Consider the following 17,069-nt stretch of genomic DNA (forward strand, 5'->3'; position numbering starts at 1 on the left):
AAGTAATGGTGAGAAAGAACTGTTCTGATGGCTTTTCTCCCTCCACTCATAATATTGTGGCTTTGTCTATTTTTTCTTTGTCTGTATGTGTAATTTTTTTAAAGAGTTAACATTTAAAATACATATTATAATTTTGATGACTTTTTCAGCTGTGTTGCAATAGAGATATTTTTACTGTTACTGGAAAGACCTGGTATTATTTGGTTTTATCCTAGCAGCAGTCAGACAGAGGCACATTGGAATTTTCAGTGGTAGACCTCTAACATTACAGAAATAAAGGTTTTGTCCAAATGAAATTTGAATGGCTACATGGCAACAATCTAAATGCAACATAGAACATTACAGCACAGTACAGGCCCTTCAGCACTTGATGTTGTGCCAACCCTTAATCCTACTCAGATCAAACTAACCTACTTCATTTTACTGTAATTGATGTGCTTATCCAAGAGTTACTTAAATGTCCCTAATGTAGCTGACTTTACGACCACCACTGTGTGGCAAGAGTGGGTGGCTTGAAAAGCACAGCAGGTCAGGCAGTATCTGAGGAGCAGGAGAATCAATGTTTCGAACAAAAGCCCTGCATCAGGAATCACTGTCGGCAGTGCACTCCACGTACCCATCACTCTCTGTGTAAAGAACCAACCTCTGGCAGCTCCCCGAAACCTTCCTCCAATCACCTTAAAATTATATGGCCCCTTGTGACAGCTATTTTTAGGTTAGATTAGATTAGATTACTTACAGTGTGGAAACAGGCCCTTCGGCCCAACAAGTCCACACCGACCCGCCAAAGCACAACCCACCCAGACCCATTCCCCTACATTTAACCCCTTCACCTAACACTATTGGCCAACTCACCTAACCTGCACATTTTTGGATTGTGGCAGGAAACCAGAGCATGCGGAGGAAACCCATGCAGACTTGGGGAAAATGTGCAAACTCCACATAGAGAGTTGCCTGAGGTGGGAATTGAACCCGAGTCTCTGGCGCTGTGAGGCAGCAGTGCTAACCACCGTGCCGCTGTCCTGGGAAAAAGTCTCCATCTCTGCCTCTCATCATCTTGTACACCTCTATCAAATTGCCTCTCATCCTACTTCGCTCCAATGAGAAAAGCCTTATCTCCCTCAACCTTTCTTCATAAGACATGCCCTCAAGTCCAGGCAGCATTCTGGTAAATCTCCCCTTCACCCTCTAAAGCTTCCACATCCTTCTCATAATGAGGTGACTAGAACTGAACACAATATTCCAAGTGTGGTCTAACCAGGGCTCTGTAGAGCTGCAGCACAACCTCGTGGCTTTTAAACTCAGTCCTCCTGCTAATGAAAGCCAACACACCATACACCATCTTAACAAACCCTGTCAACTTGGGTGGCAACTTTGAGGGATCTGGACATGGACCCCAAGATCCCTTTGTTCCTCCACACTGCCCAGAATCCTGCCCTTAACCCTGTATTCTGCAATCAAATTTGACCTTCAAAAATGAATCACTTCACACTTTTCCAGGTTGAACTCCACCTGCCATTTATCAGCCCAGTTCTACATCTAGGAGAAAGTGAGGACTGCAGATGCTGGAGATCAGAGCTGAAAAATGTGTTGCTGGAAAAATGCAGCAGGTCAGGCAGCATCCAAGGAGCAGGAGAATCGAGGTTTCGGGCATAAGCCCTTCTTCAGTTCTACATCCAGTTGATAGAGTCATAGAGATATACAGCATGGAAACAGACTCTTCGGTCCAACCTGTCCATGCCGACCAGATATCCCAACCCAATCTAGTCCCACCTGCCAGCACCCGACCCATATCCTTCCAAACCCTTCCTATTCATATACCCATCCAATTGCCTCTTAAATGTTGCAATTGTACCAGCATCCACCACATCCTCTGCCAGCTCATTCCATACATGTACCGCCCTCTGCTTGAAAAGGTTGCCCCTTAGGTCTCTTTTATATTTTCCCCTCTCACCCTTAAACCTATGCCCACTAGTTGTGGACTCCCCGATCCCAGGGAAAAGACTTTGGCTATTTATCCTATCCATGCCCCTCATAATTTTGTAAACCTCTATAAGGTCACCCCTCAGCTTCCGACGCTCCAGGGAAAACAGCCCCAGCCTGTTCAGCCTCTCCCTGTAGCTCAGATCCTCCAACCCTGGCAGCATCCTTGTAAATCTTTTCTGAACCCTTTCAAGTTTCACAACATCTTTCCGATAGGAAGGAGGCCAGAATTGCAAGCAATATTCCAACAGTGGCCTAACCAATGTCCTGTACAGCCGCAACATGACTTCCCAACTCCTGTACTCAATACTCTGACCAATAAAGGAAAGCATACCAAACGCCTTCTTCACTATCGTATCTACCTGCGACTCCACTTTCAAGGAGCTATGAACCTGCACTCCAAGGTCTCTTTGTTCAGTAACACTCCCTAAGACCTTACCATTAAGTGTATAAGTCCTGCTAAGATTTGCTTTCCCAAAATGCAGCACTTTATATTTATCTGAATTAAACTCCATCTATCACTTCTCAGCCATCGGCCCATCTGGTCAAGATCCTGCTGTAACCTGATGTAACCCTCTTCACTGTCCACTACACCTCCAATTTTGGTGTCATCTGCAAACTTACTAACTGTACCTCTTATGCTCGGATCCAAATCATTTATGCAAATGACAAAATGTAGAGGGCCCAGCACCAATCCTTGTGGCACTCCACTGGTCACAGGCCTCCAGTCTGAAAAACAACCCTCCACCATCTACCTTTGAGCCAGTTCTGTATCCAAGTGGCTAGTTCTTCCCGTATTCCATGAGATCTAACCTTGCTAATCAGTCTCCCATGGGGAACCTTGTCAAACGCCTTGCTGAAGTCTATATAGGTCACATCTACCGCTCTGCCCTCATTAATATTCTTTGATTGTTAATTCCTCAAAAAAACTCAATGTCCCATTGCAATTAACAACAGCCCTCCACACTATCCACCACTCCAACCATGGTATCATCGGCAAAGTTGTTAATCTACCCTTCCACTTCCTCACCCAAGCCATTTATAAAAATCACAAAGAGCAGAGGTCCCGGAACAGATTCCTGCGGAACACCACTGGTCACAGCTCCAGGCTGAATACTTTCCATCTACTATGGGACAGCCAATTCTGTATTCAGACCGCCAGATTTACCTGTATCCCATGCCTCCTTACTTTCTGAATGAGCCTACCATGGGGAACCTTATCAAACACCTTGCTAAAATCCATGTACACCACATTCACTGCCCTACATTCATCAATGCGTTTTGTCACATCCTCAAAGAATTCAGCAAGGCTTGTGAAGGACGACTTACCCCTCTTAAAGCCATGCTGACTTTCTGTAAACAAACTATGGTTATCCAAGTAATCATAAATCCTGTCTCTCAGAATCCTCTCCAAGAATTTGCCCACCACAGACGTAAGACTCACTAGTCTATAATTCCCAGGATTATCCCTATTCCCTTTCTTGAACAAGGGAATAACATTTGCCACCCTGCAATCATCTGGCGCTATTCCAGTGGACAGTGAAGATGCAAATATCATCACCAAAAGTGCAGCAATCTCTTCCCTTGCTTCCTGTAATAACCTTGGGTATATCCTGTCTGATCCAAGGGATTTATCTATCCTTATGTTTTTGAAAATTTTCAGCACATCCTCCTGAACATCAACCTGTTGGAGCATAACAGCCTGTTTTATGCTGTCCTCATAAATGACAAGGTCCCTCTCACTCGTGAATACTGAAGCAAAGTATTCACTAAGGAACTCCCCTACCACCTCTAACTCCAAGCACAAGTTCCCTACATTATCCTTAATTGGCCCTACTCTCATTCTGGCCATCGTCTTGTTCCTTACATGAATGTAGAATGTCTTAGGGTTTTTCCTTAATCCTACCCACTAAAGCTTTTCCATACCCCACCTTCCAGCTCTAAGTCAATTTTTCAGTTTCTTCCTGACTACCTTATAACCCTGTAGAGCCCTGTCTGATCCTTGCTTCTGTCTAAATTAGAGTGGTGCTGGAAAAGCACAGCAGGTCAGGTAGCATCCAAGCAGGAAAATCGACGTTTCGGGCAAAAGCCCTTCATCAGGAATAGAGGCAGGGTGCCTGCAGAGTGGAGAGATAAATGAGAGAGGGGTGGGGGTGGGGAGAAAGTAGCATAGAGTACAATAGGTGAATGGGGGTGGAGATGGAGGTGATAGGTCAGAGAGGAGGGTGGAGTGGGTAGTGGAAAGGGTCCTTGCTTCCTCAACCTTAAGTAAGCTTCCTTTTTCCTCTTGACTAGATGTTCTACATTTTTTGTCAGCCAAGGTTCCTTCACCCTACCATCGCTTCCTTGCCTCAGTGGGAAATCTATCCAGCACTCTCAGCAAGTGCTCCCTAAACAACCTCCACATTTTTATCATGCATTTTCCTGAGAACATATGTTCCCAATGGATGCTCCACACTTCCTGCCTAATAGCATTGTAATCCTCCCTCCCCCAATTAAATACTTGGCCATACCATCTGCTCCTATCCCTCTCCATGACTATAGTAAAGGTCAGGGAATTGTGATCATTATTATCAAAATGCTATTTCACAGAGATCTGACACCTCAACTGGTTTGTTGCCAAGCACCAAATCCACTATGGCCTACCCTCTAGTTGGCCTATCTACATGTTAAGACAGGAATCCTTCCTGGACATACCTGACAAAACTGCTCCATCCAAACCATTTGAACTATGGAGGTTCTAATCAATATTAGAGAAGTCAAAGTCAACCATGACAAAAACTGTTATTTCTGCACCTTTCCAAAATCTGCCTCCCAACCTACTCCTCTCTGTCTCTGTTGCTAGTTGAGGGTCTGTAGAAAACTCCCAATAAAGTGACTGCTCCTTTCCTGTTTCTGGTTTCCACCCATACTGACTCTTTAGACAAACCCTCCTTGACAACCTCCCTTTCTGTAGCTGTAATTCTATCCCTGATTAGCAATGCCACTCCTGCACCTCTTTAACCCCTTCCCCATTTCTCTTAAAACATCTAAACCCTGGAACATCCAACAACCATTCCTGCCCCTGTGATATGTAAATTTCCATAATGGTCACAACATCATAGTTCCAAGTAATGCTCTATGCTCTAGGTACACCACCCTTATTCCTGACACTTCTTGCATTAAAATAGACATTCTTCAACCCATCACACTGACTGCAGCTTTGCCCTATCGACTGTCTGTCCCTCTTCACAGACTCTTTGCACACTGTATCTGGCTGTTCCCTAGCTACGCCATCCTCAGATCCATAGCTCAGGTTCCCACTCTCCTGCCGAACTAGTTTAAATTGTCCCGAAGAGCTCTAGCAAAACATGAGCCCAGGATATTGGTACCCCTTCAGTTCAGGCGCAACCCGTCCTTCTTGTACAGATACCATCTTCCCCAGAAGATATCCCAATGATCCACATATCTGAAACTGTCCTTCCCCACCCCTGCAGCTACATGTCCAACTGAACTCGCTCTCCGTTCCTAGCCTCACTAGCCTGTGACATCAATGGCAATCCTAAGATTGTTACTCTGCTTGTCCTACCTTTTTAGCTTCCAACCTAACTCCCTTTAATCACTATTCAGGTCCTCATCCCTTTCCTAGCAATGTCATCAGTACCAATGTGTACCACAACTCCTGGTTGCTCTCCCTCTCCCTTAAGAATCCTCTAGATTCGATCTGAGACATCCTAACCCTGGCACCCGGGAGGCAACATACTATGAGTCTTATTTGCAAGCACAGAATCTCTTGTCTTTTCCTCTAATCATTGAATCTCCTATCGCTATCACTCTCCTATTCTCCCCATGTTTCCTTCTGAACCACCATGCCAGAGACCTTGGTAGATTGGTAGATCTCGCCCCCCCCCCCCCCCCCCCGCCAACATTATCAAAACAGTTTACTTATTGTTGAGGGAGCTGGCCATGAGGGCTCCCTGCACTGTCTACCTATTCTCTTTCCCTCTCCTGACAGTCACCTAGCTACCTTTATCCTGTAACTTAGGTATGACTGCCTCTCAATAACTTGTCTCTATCAGTCTTTCAGCCTCCCAAATGATCCGAAGTTCATCCATCTCCAGCTCTCGCTCCCTAACGCGGTCTGTGAGGAGCTGGAATTGGGTGCACTTCTCATAGGAGATGTGAGCAAGCACACTAGTGGTGACTCTTACCTCGCACATCCTGCAAGAGAAACATGCAACTGCCCTAGCTTCCATCCCTTCTGTTCTAAATTGCCAAGAGAGATTGAATGAATAAATAAACAAAAACTTACCTTACCAACCCACTGCAAGGTCTTTTGTTTGGTTAGAGGAAAACTGGTGAGAGACAATACATGTGTAGTGTGTCGGGTTTGGCCACAGCCCAAATATATCAGTTCATATGTCCACTCCTGTTGAGCCTTCACTTCGTCTATTCACAAGGTAAATATTTAACAGGCAATGTACGTTCCTGCCTTCCCCCTTACTCGCGCTCTGACCACTCCTGCTGCTGCAATGGAGACTGCTGATTCACGAGGTAAGTATTTAACAGGAAAACATACTTTCTTGGCTGCTCCTGGCTCAACATGAAGTGAAAGGAAAAAACAAGACTAATCCAAACAGCAAAATGATAAAAACACAAAAAAGAAAGACAAATGATGTATGAGAAATGAAGAGTGCATGTTTAAAGGTTGATATAATTTGGCTGTTGAAACAAGGAGAAAGAGGAGTCTTACTGAACTTGCAATCCTGTTGATTTGGGAGCACTGCACCATCTTGGGAATGGACAGTATTGGTATTTGAGGGAGACAGCAATTAGCTAGACTGAGTGAGCTTCAAATTTAACATTCAGATCCACAAAGTAAACCAAGTACAATATGCTTCAACCTTGAGCATTATATAACAGGTCAGTCCAGTACAGTACAGCAGTAATCATTCCAGACAAGGTCATAAAAATGATTCCAATGAATATTTGGTGTTATCAGTTGTCATTCAATATTGGTGATGTGTTTCTGTTTTAACGCCAGATCTCAGTCTGTGAAACGGCAATGCCTGCTTATAGTAAACGCACAGACATACAACTTCAGTTCATATTTTGTTTGCATATGCTGACTGCCTCCTATTTAAATATTAAATGATGTTAAAGCTAAATAATTGTGAAAATGGCCTACAAGTGTTAGAAATGCTCTGACAACACTGTCTCAATATTGCTTCACATCTATGTTGGAAATCGGTCTCTGTTTTGTCCTGAGGTAACCAAAGTGCCATTGTCAGACACTATTTTAAAGCAGGATTTCAAACTATCCAACTCTAGATTTGTCTAATTAATTAATCCCTGAGGGACTATCTGGCAGTGTATTGCGGGCAGCAATGATTCAAAGCTTCCATCTATTTGTGCTGCTGATTTTAACTTTAAATGTTTGTACTGTGCAATAAAAAAAAACTCTCAAAGGACAAGGAATTGAAGTATCACCATCTGGGCCATGTGGTTGTGTGCTTTAGAAATGTTGGGAATTTCTTTCTGCTGTTATCCATAAAAATCAAAGCCCAAACTATTGACGTTAATACTATACAGCAAGTTTTATTGTGTGGAACAAGAAACCGCAAATCCTGAAACCTTGCCAAGGTACTCAGCAAGATTTGGGGCTGGATACTTATCCCTGTGGGGTTGACATTGGGAGAGCCTCAGTCATGGCTAAAAGCTGCAAGTGGCTTTCAAAAGGCCTGTACATACTTGAGCTTTTGCAAAACAATCAAAGAACAATGAGGGTCACCAGTTTTCCTTTTCTCTTGGTTTGCGCTAGTGACTGCTCATTCTTATGAAAACTCATGGGTGTTTACTTAAAAGATAGGCACTTTGTTTCAATAGCTTAATTTTTTTTTTCCCTCTTTCCAGTGAGAAGAGGCACTTCCAAGTGAAGGTGTGTGACCCCATCCAATGCTCCATGCATGGGAAAAAGTGTACCATCACCGTGGAAACCAAGATCAACCAGTCGCAGCCTGTCTTCACCAAGACACGCTCAGGATATGTCCTTTCGTGGCCTGGGAACTAGCATAGCCTCAGTCTTTCAGAGTTTCATCTCATCCAAAGCCAGAACATCATTTAAACTCCAATAATTCACAGGCTAACACCATCAATGCTGGGGGCAATTCATGTAAACTCTCAAAGTGCAAAAATAATGCCTTCCAGTAGTCTCATCTCTTCTGTCTGACCTGCATTAAGCTCCATGCTGTGTTTAATTTTCCTTGTGACATTCTTTGACTTTCACCCATTGAAATTGGCTTCATCTCTTTCTTTTCCCCCCACTCTCATCCCCTGGTTTTTGCATTTCTTTCATAATGACAATCATACCCAGCAGGCTTTAGACTGTAGTTTATCAGGGTTAAGAACTTTTGCACTCTATTTATTGCTTTTATTAAAGTGAACCTTATTTTAATAATAGATATGGAGTTAGATTCTCCAATATGAAAATGATAAATGAGTTTACAGATTTCAAGTATGTATCTCACTTAGAGTATCCAAAGTTGTGGTACTAATCTGGTCTTCAAGTGCCTGTTTATAACTGTACTAGAGTCAAGGTTCTGCTAACTTTATTGTGTTTGGGATATTTTGTTAGATTAAGACAGTTATCTGAAAGTGGATTCAAACAGTTCATTCTCAAATTCTCATCCTGTGAGATTGGCTAGATATGGTCACCATAAAAAAATCAGATGATGATGCAGTTTCTACAAAAAAAAAGCAAAATCACCTTCTTTTGTCTAGTATCTCCAAAGGAACAAAAAGTCTCATTTGCCAAGTATTTTCTACTATTGAATGTAGTTTGTATGAGGTTATATAATGTCAGTCGTAGATCAAATTTTAAACCAATCTTGATTTTTTTTCACACCTCCCACTGCCTCTAAATGCACATATACTTCCAAACTTGGCTCAAACAGTACAGAAGTTGTGCTGGAGTTCTCACCCACACCTTGTGGTAACATTTGATCGCAGCTTGACTTTTGATTGTACAGCAAAACACACGGGTTTTTGAGAGTCTTTTAGGAGGGTGCAACAGTTTTTTTTTCCCTGAACGTTAATTCCCCCACCTCTGCATCTACAGTCCAGTACCTCAAGCAGCTAAATGTGTGTAAATGAAGGCCAGTCCCCAAGCTGTGGTCAGTGCCACCTGTAGCTGGCTGCTAGGTGGAGCCAGGAACTAGCCATCTGTGTCCCCTGTCTTTTGTACGTGTGCCCAATGCCCCTCCCCAACTGGGAGTCTCAGTTAATCAATTAATACAGTATCTTCCTACTTGATGAGAAGGCAAACAGGGCACAGAAAGCTGCATTCTCTCAATGACACTAAGTGGCAGATGCTTATGCAAAGCTATTTCAGTACAAACGTTGTACTTGCCTTATGCAAAGGATCTCCATTTTTCAGTACTGTATTTCCATTGCTATTGACCAAGGATAAGTCAAGATAGATCTGGATATGAATCAGGCAGGTGTTTGTTTGCATGCATAATATAAAGGGATATTCAAAATTTAAGAAGTTAAGTTCTCAATACTGCACTATGGTTTATTGATTCCTGATTTGTTGAAGTGACTAGTTTTCTACCAAATTCTATCCAGGTGTTGGAAGTTCACAATGAAATAACAATGATTATTTTCCTTTTGCACTGTTTGCTGATTGTGGGATATTGCCTACATAGATGACAGGTGAGCACCAAGCAAATCTCCTCAATCTCCGACTGAGCAATTGGTAGAAACCTCCAGAAAAGTATAATAGTTCTCTGAGGGTTTTCCTCTGGAGTTACAAGAGGGGATCAGAAGATCAATGGTTATGTGGGATCTTTCTCTCTAATCTGGAAAATTCTTGAAGTGTCAGGTGAAAATAAACCACAGTGCAAGCTGATAGCATCTGAAAGTGACAAATTAAGTTAACACTCCACAAGAAGAGTTCTGGTTAAGGATCACGGATGAGGAATGAACCTACCTGTGTTTGCCTCAGGGGTTGATTGCATTTCTATTTGAAGGGTTAGATCTAAAAATTTCACGGGTGTTCCTGTAGTGCAAGCATTGTTTTATGATCGTTTTCCACTTGAGTCAGATTCAAATTACACTCCAGGGCATGAGTGTAGACCACTGTAGGAATGCTGCACTATCAGAGATGTTACATGTTTCTGTCCTCTTAGTTCAACATAAAATGTCTGAAGCAAAACGTGGAGATTCTCCTAGTGTTCTGACAATAGCATTTCCTCAGCTGGACATTGCTGTGAAACCTTGCTGTGTGCATGTGGCTCTGAGATTGTGTAAAAGTCAGCACACTTTAGGGCTGACCAGGATGTGAAATGGCTGCAAGTGTGATGCAAGTTCATTCGTTCTTCCTATGGTGTTGTAGTCCAGATAACACTGTTCTTTAACAATGATGTCAGAACCACGGCAACATGTGATAAACGGATACAGTGTGTGCAGGACTGTCTTAAAAAAAATGATAAATACAATTTCTATTGAAATATTCTTCTTTGCATTTTAAACCACTTCCCTTTTATAGGCGAACTTTATCGAAGTTTCTTGATGAGATCATTTTCCTGTCATTACTATTTTTCTTTATATTATGCAAAGTATTGTGAAGCTGAGAAAACCGAAGTTATAACTACTCAGTCATTACTGCTTGACTCTTGTCCAATCTGCATATCTATCTAATCCGGTCTGTGACTGGGGCCAGTGTGGCATAACATGTCCTAAATTATAATTTTTAAAATATATTAAAGCTTTACTGTTCTTCAGTTGATGTGGTTATATATACTCAAAGAAAATGCCATTTCTTTTAGCAAAAATTATTCACTTAAATGTGCTGAAAGGCTTTTTTTGTAAGAAAATCTTTTGCAAGGATTAGATCTGTAGGCCGAAATCCCAAATGTTGGTGTAGAGGTACAGGTACCATATAGCCAACACTGGATATAAATAGGCTACGATTGATATATGTATCATTGATATATGTTCTGTATCATTAGAGAGCTATTTAACTTGGCTTATGAAGAAAATCACAGAAGACTGACTTTCATCAATAGCCTTTTTTTAATGTACCATTTTGAAAAGAATAGTCAGGCCATTCGGTTCAGAGGAGATAGTGGATTTTACTTGCTGGCCATACGCAAATTTATCAATAAGCGATGCTACTAATTAATACTCAGCTGTATTCCAATGAATGAACTATAACCAAAATATACACATACTACAGCTTAAGTCATACAATAAACCTTGATCATTATTTATTTAGCTCGCCCGAAAACACTTCATGCATCTTCAGTAATTTGCAGGGTTGTGTTAAATGGTCATGCTATTTCCATCCTGGGGAGGATTTTAATTTAGCTTTCAATGCTCATGGCTGATTGGATGTTGTGTATTTCGACTCAGGTCTTTTCTATTGACTGCCTGTATTTGATAAAGTTTCTCTTTGACAAATATGATCAGTAAATTAAAGGTTATTGTTTTGAGTAAAGGGACGTTAGTTTCATCTCTGCAACCTGAAATCAGGTTACTAAGCCTGCACAGAATTTGTTCACTTCACCCAGAGACCATAAGTGTGATTAGCATGGCCAATGCAGAAATTGAGGCAGTGATAGAGAAGTCGAAACTACACCTGTTATGGTGAGGTAGAGACTGCACAATGTATGAACAGAATTACCACAGCTTTGTCACTCCCTGACACAATCAAGTGCATACATATCAGCTTTGGTAGTATACACTGTGGCCCCTGAGTTTCTTTATTCAGGGAGAGGGAAGCAAAAGGGAGATGAACGAACATCAGAAATGAAATTAAACACCAGTAACACAACACTATTCATTAATGCCTAAATACCCCAGAATTCAGATCATTAGAACACATACAGCTGGGATCTGTAGGTTTTGACTCTGCATTAGATATTGCCAATTGTAATAAAATGATGTATTTAATCAGGAATGAATTATGTACAATGTATAAATCAACTTTACTTTTGGAAATTTAATATACAGAATTCAAATTAACCATGCAATAAAATACTAATATCAGGAGCATAACTTTTTTGTATACAAGTGTTCTTTCTTTCTGTTCATTTGCTTGAGTCAAAGATTATCGTGCAATTTTTAAAAATAATTTACAGATTAGCTGTATTACTGATCTGTTCTGTCCAGTATTGACTTGACAGGATATGCAATGGATTTATTTTCATAATTACTTGATATTTTCCAAACTAAAAGAAATATTAGTGCTTTCGTCAATTAAAAGCCATTCCTCAGTATTCATTGTTGTCTTTTGATTTTTTTTCTACACATTGTATAAGTCAAATGCATCTGCACCATACATTAAATTTTATATATTCACTCTAAATACAAGGGCCAATCATCGCCAGCTGCCCCAATAAAGTCCTTTCTTCCATTACAAATTGAAAAGTGGGAATGTTTGCTGATGATTACAGAGTCAACACCATTCACAACTCCGTAAATACTGTAGCCATCAGTATCCAAATGCAACAAAATGTGGACAGTATCCAGGTTTTGGGCTGACAAGTGACAAGTAATGTTCACACCATACAAGTACAGGTAGTGACCATCTCCAATGAGAGAGATGCTAACCATCGCCCCTTAACATTCAATGGACATCAACATTTCTGAATCCCCAACTCCAACCTTTGGGATTTTTTAAAATTTTATTCATTCACAGGATGTGGACATTACTGGCCAGGCCAGTATTTATTTCCCATCTGTAATTCCCCAGGTCAGAGGCTAGCTCCACAACAATCAAGACATTTGACACCATCCAGGACAAGCAGCCCACTTAATTGTCACCATGTCCACAAGCATTTACTCCCTCCACCACTGATGCTCACTAGCAGCAGAGTGTACTATTGCATGTTGGTTTACTCACTGAGCTGGAAGTTTCATTTTCAGACCTTTCATCATCATACTAGGTAACATCTTCAGTGAGCCTCCGGACGAAGCACTGCTGATGATTCCTGCTTTCTATTTGGGTTTCTATGGCTTGGTACCCAAACATATGAATATGTGACAAAACATCTGAAAACAAACCTTCCAGCTCAGCGAGCAAACCTACATCCAGAACCTCCACTGAGCTACAAATCTTCTCAAAAGAGTGTACTATCTACAAGATACACTGAAAAAATTCACTATGTCTCCCCAGACATCAGCACAGTGGCTACCTTTGTTGCTTCACAGCACCAGAGACATGGGTTCAATTCCAGTCTTGGATGATTGTGTGGAGTTTGTACGTTCTGTCCATGTTTATGTCAGTTTCCTCTAGGTGGTCCAGTTTCCTCCCACTGTCCAAAGATGTGCAAGGTAGATGGATTGGCCATGCTAAATTGTCTATAGTGTCCAGGGTTGTGCAGGCTTGGTGGACTAGCCATTGTAAATGCAGGGTTGTAGGCATAGGATTGGGTCTAGATGGGATGCTCTTTAGAGGGTCAGTGCAGATTTGATGTGCTGAATGGCCTATTTCCATATGAGGGATTCTGAGACAGCATCTTCCAATCATTTTGTCTTGGAAATATACAACTGTTCCTTCAGTGTCACTGGGTTGATATCCTGGAGCTTCCTCCCTTATAGCATTGTGGGTCTACCTACAGCACATGGACTGCAGTGATTCAAAAGATAACTGAGGATGGACAATAAAAGCGAAGAGCTCACTTGCTTCATACTGTCCTAATGTTTCTAGCTAAATATCTCAAACTATACGTAATGATTTTGGTGTATCAAGAGATAAAGTTAGATACACCCGAATATAAATAAGACCATATGGCAGAGGAACAGAAATAGGTCACTTAGCCCATCGAGTTTGTTCTACCATTCAATGACATCATGACAATTTGAAAACCCTCAACTCCACTTTCCTGCCTCATCCCCATACCCTTGATCTCCTTACTGATTTAAAAACCTGCCTATCTCAGTCTTCAGAATAATTATTAACCCAACCTCTATAGCCCTCTGTGGGGAAGCATTTCATAAATTCACTACCTTCAGAGGGAAAAACATCCTCCTTATTTCTGTCTTAAATGGGAGACTCATTACTGTAAAATTATACCTTCCGGTCCTAGATCCTCCCAAGAGTAGAAACTGCCTCTCCACTTCTATCCTATTAAACTCCTTAAAAATCTTATGTTTCAATAGGTCGCCTGTTTTTCTTTTAAACTCCAACAAATTCAAGCCCAACCTGCTCAATTTCTCTTCATAAGACAGTCCTTCCATTCCCAGAGTTACCTAGTGATCCTTGACATACCAGCATACTTACCTATAGCTAGATTCCAGTTGTGGTCTGACAAGTACCATGTATGGTTTTAGCAAGATCTCCCAATTTTATACTCTATTCCCTTTGAATTAAAGGCTAACAGTCCATTTGCCTTCCTTATTGCCTGCTGTACTTCGATGTCAGTTTTTTTAAATGATTCATGCATGAGGACACCCCCAATTCCTTCAGCCTCTTTCCATTTAAATTGCAAAAGTGCGTGACCTCACATTTTTCCACATCATATTATATCAGCCAAATTTTTGCCACTTTTGTAACCTAACTATATGTCTATATAGAATCTTGCATCATCCTCACTAGTGGCCTTCCCAACTATTTTTGTGTCATCTATTTGTATTTCTGTAATCTGAACTAGTAAAATATATTAAATAATTGTGGCCCCAGCACTGATCCTGGTGTCACTCCACTAGTTACAGGTAGTTATGCTCGAAATGTTTCAGTGGATAAACATATCAATGAAAATGGAATAGTTTAGGTTGGATGGATTTCAGATTGATTTCACAGGTCGGTGCAACATCGAGGGCCAAAGCGCCTGTAATGCACTGTAGTGTTCTATGTTCTAACTACCCTTTCTACCCTGACTCCTCTATCTCTGATGAGTTAGACAATTCTCTGTCCATAAAACTATACTGCCCCAGCAGCATAGACACTTCAGTAGCCTTGTATGCAATCCCTTATCAAATACCTTTTGGAAATCTTAATATATTACATCTGCTGGTTCCCTTTTGTCCATCCTACTTGTTATCTCCTCAAAGAATTGAAAAAACAAAAAATTCCTTTCATTTATACTCCAGTGTTGGTGCTAGTACCCCATGAATTGAAACCCATTCCACCCACACCAATCTTTTCGGCCACTGGTGTAACCCCTGATTTTATTTACCCTTTGCCAGTTTGCCCATGGCTCAGATAGTAATCCAAAGATTACTTACTTGGAGATTCTGCTTGTTGAGCTTCTAACTGGTCAAAATCTGACAGCAGAGTCTCTTTGCTAGTCCTATAAATGCTGTTGATGTCAATGTGTCCAAAGACAGTTGAATCTCTCCCCTCCATTCCAAGTTTCTTCCCTGCCTCATGGGGAAGATTCCAACCTTTCAGCCTTCTGAGCTCTCTCTCTCTGAGTTGGCGAGAACAGTATCTATCCCTGTAATTTATACTAACCCCAACCAGCACTGCATTCTTATTTCCTCCCCCAAATTGAATGGCTCCGGTGACCGACTAACCATCATCTACAAGCCCACCAATTCCCAACAATTACTTAGACTACACCTCCTCCCACCCCACCACCTGTAAAAATGCCATTCCTAATTCCCAACTCCTCCTCCTCTGCTGCATCTGTTCCCAGGATGACCAATTCCACCTCAAAGTCCCAGATGGCCTCCTTCTTCCCTGATAGCAACTTCCCTTTCCACCTGATTGACGATGCCCTCCAGCACATCACCTCCACTTCATGCATCATGGCCCTTGAATCCCACCCCTCCCAACGCAACAAGGACAGAACCGCCCGGTCCTCGCATTCCACCCCACCAACCACCTCACACATCGCATCATCCATTGCCACTTCCACCACCTCCAAACAGACCCCACCACCCTATAAAATTCCCTCCCCATCTCTATCAGCATTCTGGAGAGACCATTCCCTCTGTGACTCCCTTGTCAGGTCCACGCCCCCCCCCCCCCCCCCCACCAGCCCACACCCAACTCCTGGCACCTTTCCCTGCCAGCGCAGGGAGTGCAAAACCTGCACCCACATCACTCCCCTCAACTCTGTCCAAGGCCCCAAATGATCCTTCCAGATCCATCAGAAATTTACCTGCACCTCTACCAATGACATCTACTGAATCTGTTGCACCCGGTGTGGTCTCCTTTACATTGGGGAGACAGGAGGCCTTCTTGCAGATTGTTTCAGAGAACTTCTCTGGGACACCCACACCCACCCCCACCAACCCCACCTCCCCATGGCTGAACACCAACTCTCCCTCCCACTCTATCAAGGACCTCTTGGGCCTCCTCCATTGCCAAACTGTTACCACCCGACGCCTGAAGGAGGAACACCTCATATTCTTCCTTGGGATCCTGCAACCATACAGGATAAATGTGGATTTCAACAACTTCCACATTTCCCCTCTCCCCACCTTCTCCCAGTCCCAAACTTCTAACTTGGCACCATCCTATGGACCTATCACTCCCCCCTCTGACCTACACCTTCTCCCTCACCTTCATCCATCTATCACTTTCTCAGCTACCTTCGCCCCAACCCCAGTCCCCTCTCTTTTATCTCTCAGCCCCGGCCCACAAGCTTCTCCAGCTCTTTGGTTGCTGCCTGACCTCCTGTGCTTTCCCAGCACCACACTCTCGAGTCTGATCTCCAGCATCTACAATCCTCACTTACTTCTGGCTTCCTATACCACGTCACTTCCAATTTGCTCATCCTCCCTCCAGTCGCCACCTGTATTCATATAGCTTAAAAGATCTTCCTAGCTGTTAGGTGACGGAAGCACATCAAGAGTAGCCCCTTGTATCCCCATATACTCCCTCACCTGTAATCATACCTTCCTGTCCTGATGAAGGGCTTTTGCCCAAAACGTCGATTTCGAAGCTCCTTGGATGCTGCCTGAACTGCTGTGCTCTTCCAGCACCGCTAATCCAGAATCTGGTTTCCAGCATCTGCAGTCATTGTTTTTACCCCATCCTTGATCACAGCCTAGTCTAATCAGTGCGACTGCCTCAAGGAGCAATGTCCATGTTATTACCCTTGATATGGCGCAATATTTGCAGCCTGGACTCCAGCTCCTCAGCTCAGCTCTGA

General features: G+C 42.5%; 1 protein-coding gene across 2 annotated transcripts in view; it reads left to right on the plus strand.

Moving 5' to 3' along the window:
• Window positions 1–12,222, plus strand: part of myo1d (myosin 1D) — a 545,704-nt gene extending 533,482 nt beyond the window's left edge. For both annotated transcript variants that reach the window (XM_072561832.1, XM_072561833.1), the window contains exon 22: window positions 7,876–12,222. In XM_072561832.1, the coding sequence (XP_072417933.1) occupies window positions 7,876–8,032 (157 nt within the window). In that variant the 3' untranslated portion in view covers window positions 8,033–12,222. The remainder of the gene's footprint in view (window positions 1–7,875) is intronic.
• The last annotated feature ends 4,847 nt before the right edge of the window (window positions 12,223–17,069 follow it).

This window comes from Chiloscyllium punctatum, chromosome 42 (genome assembly GCF_047496795.1).
Source record: "Chiloscyllium punctatum isolate Juve2018m chromosome 42, sChiPun1.3, whole genome shotgun sequence".
In the NCBI taxonomy this organism is placed as follows: domain Eukaryota; kingdom Metazoa; phylum Chordata; class Chondrichthyes; order Orectolobiformes; family Hemiscylliidae; genus Chiloscyllium; species Chiloscyllium punctatum.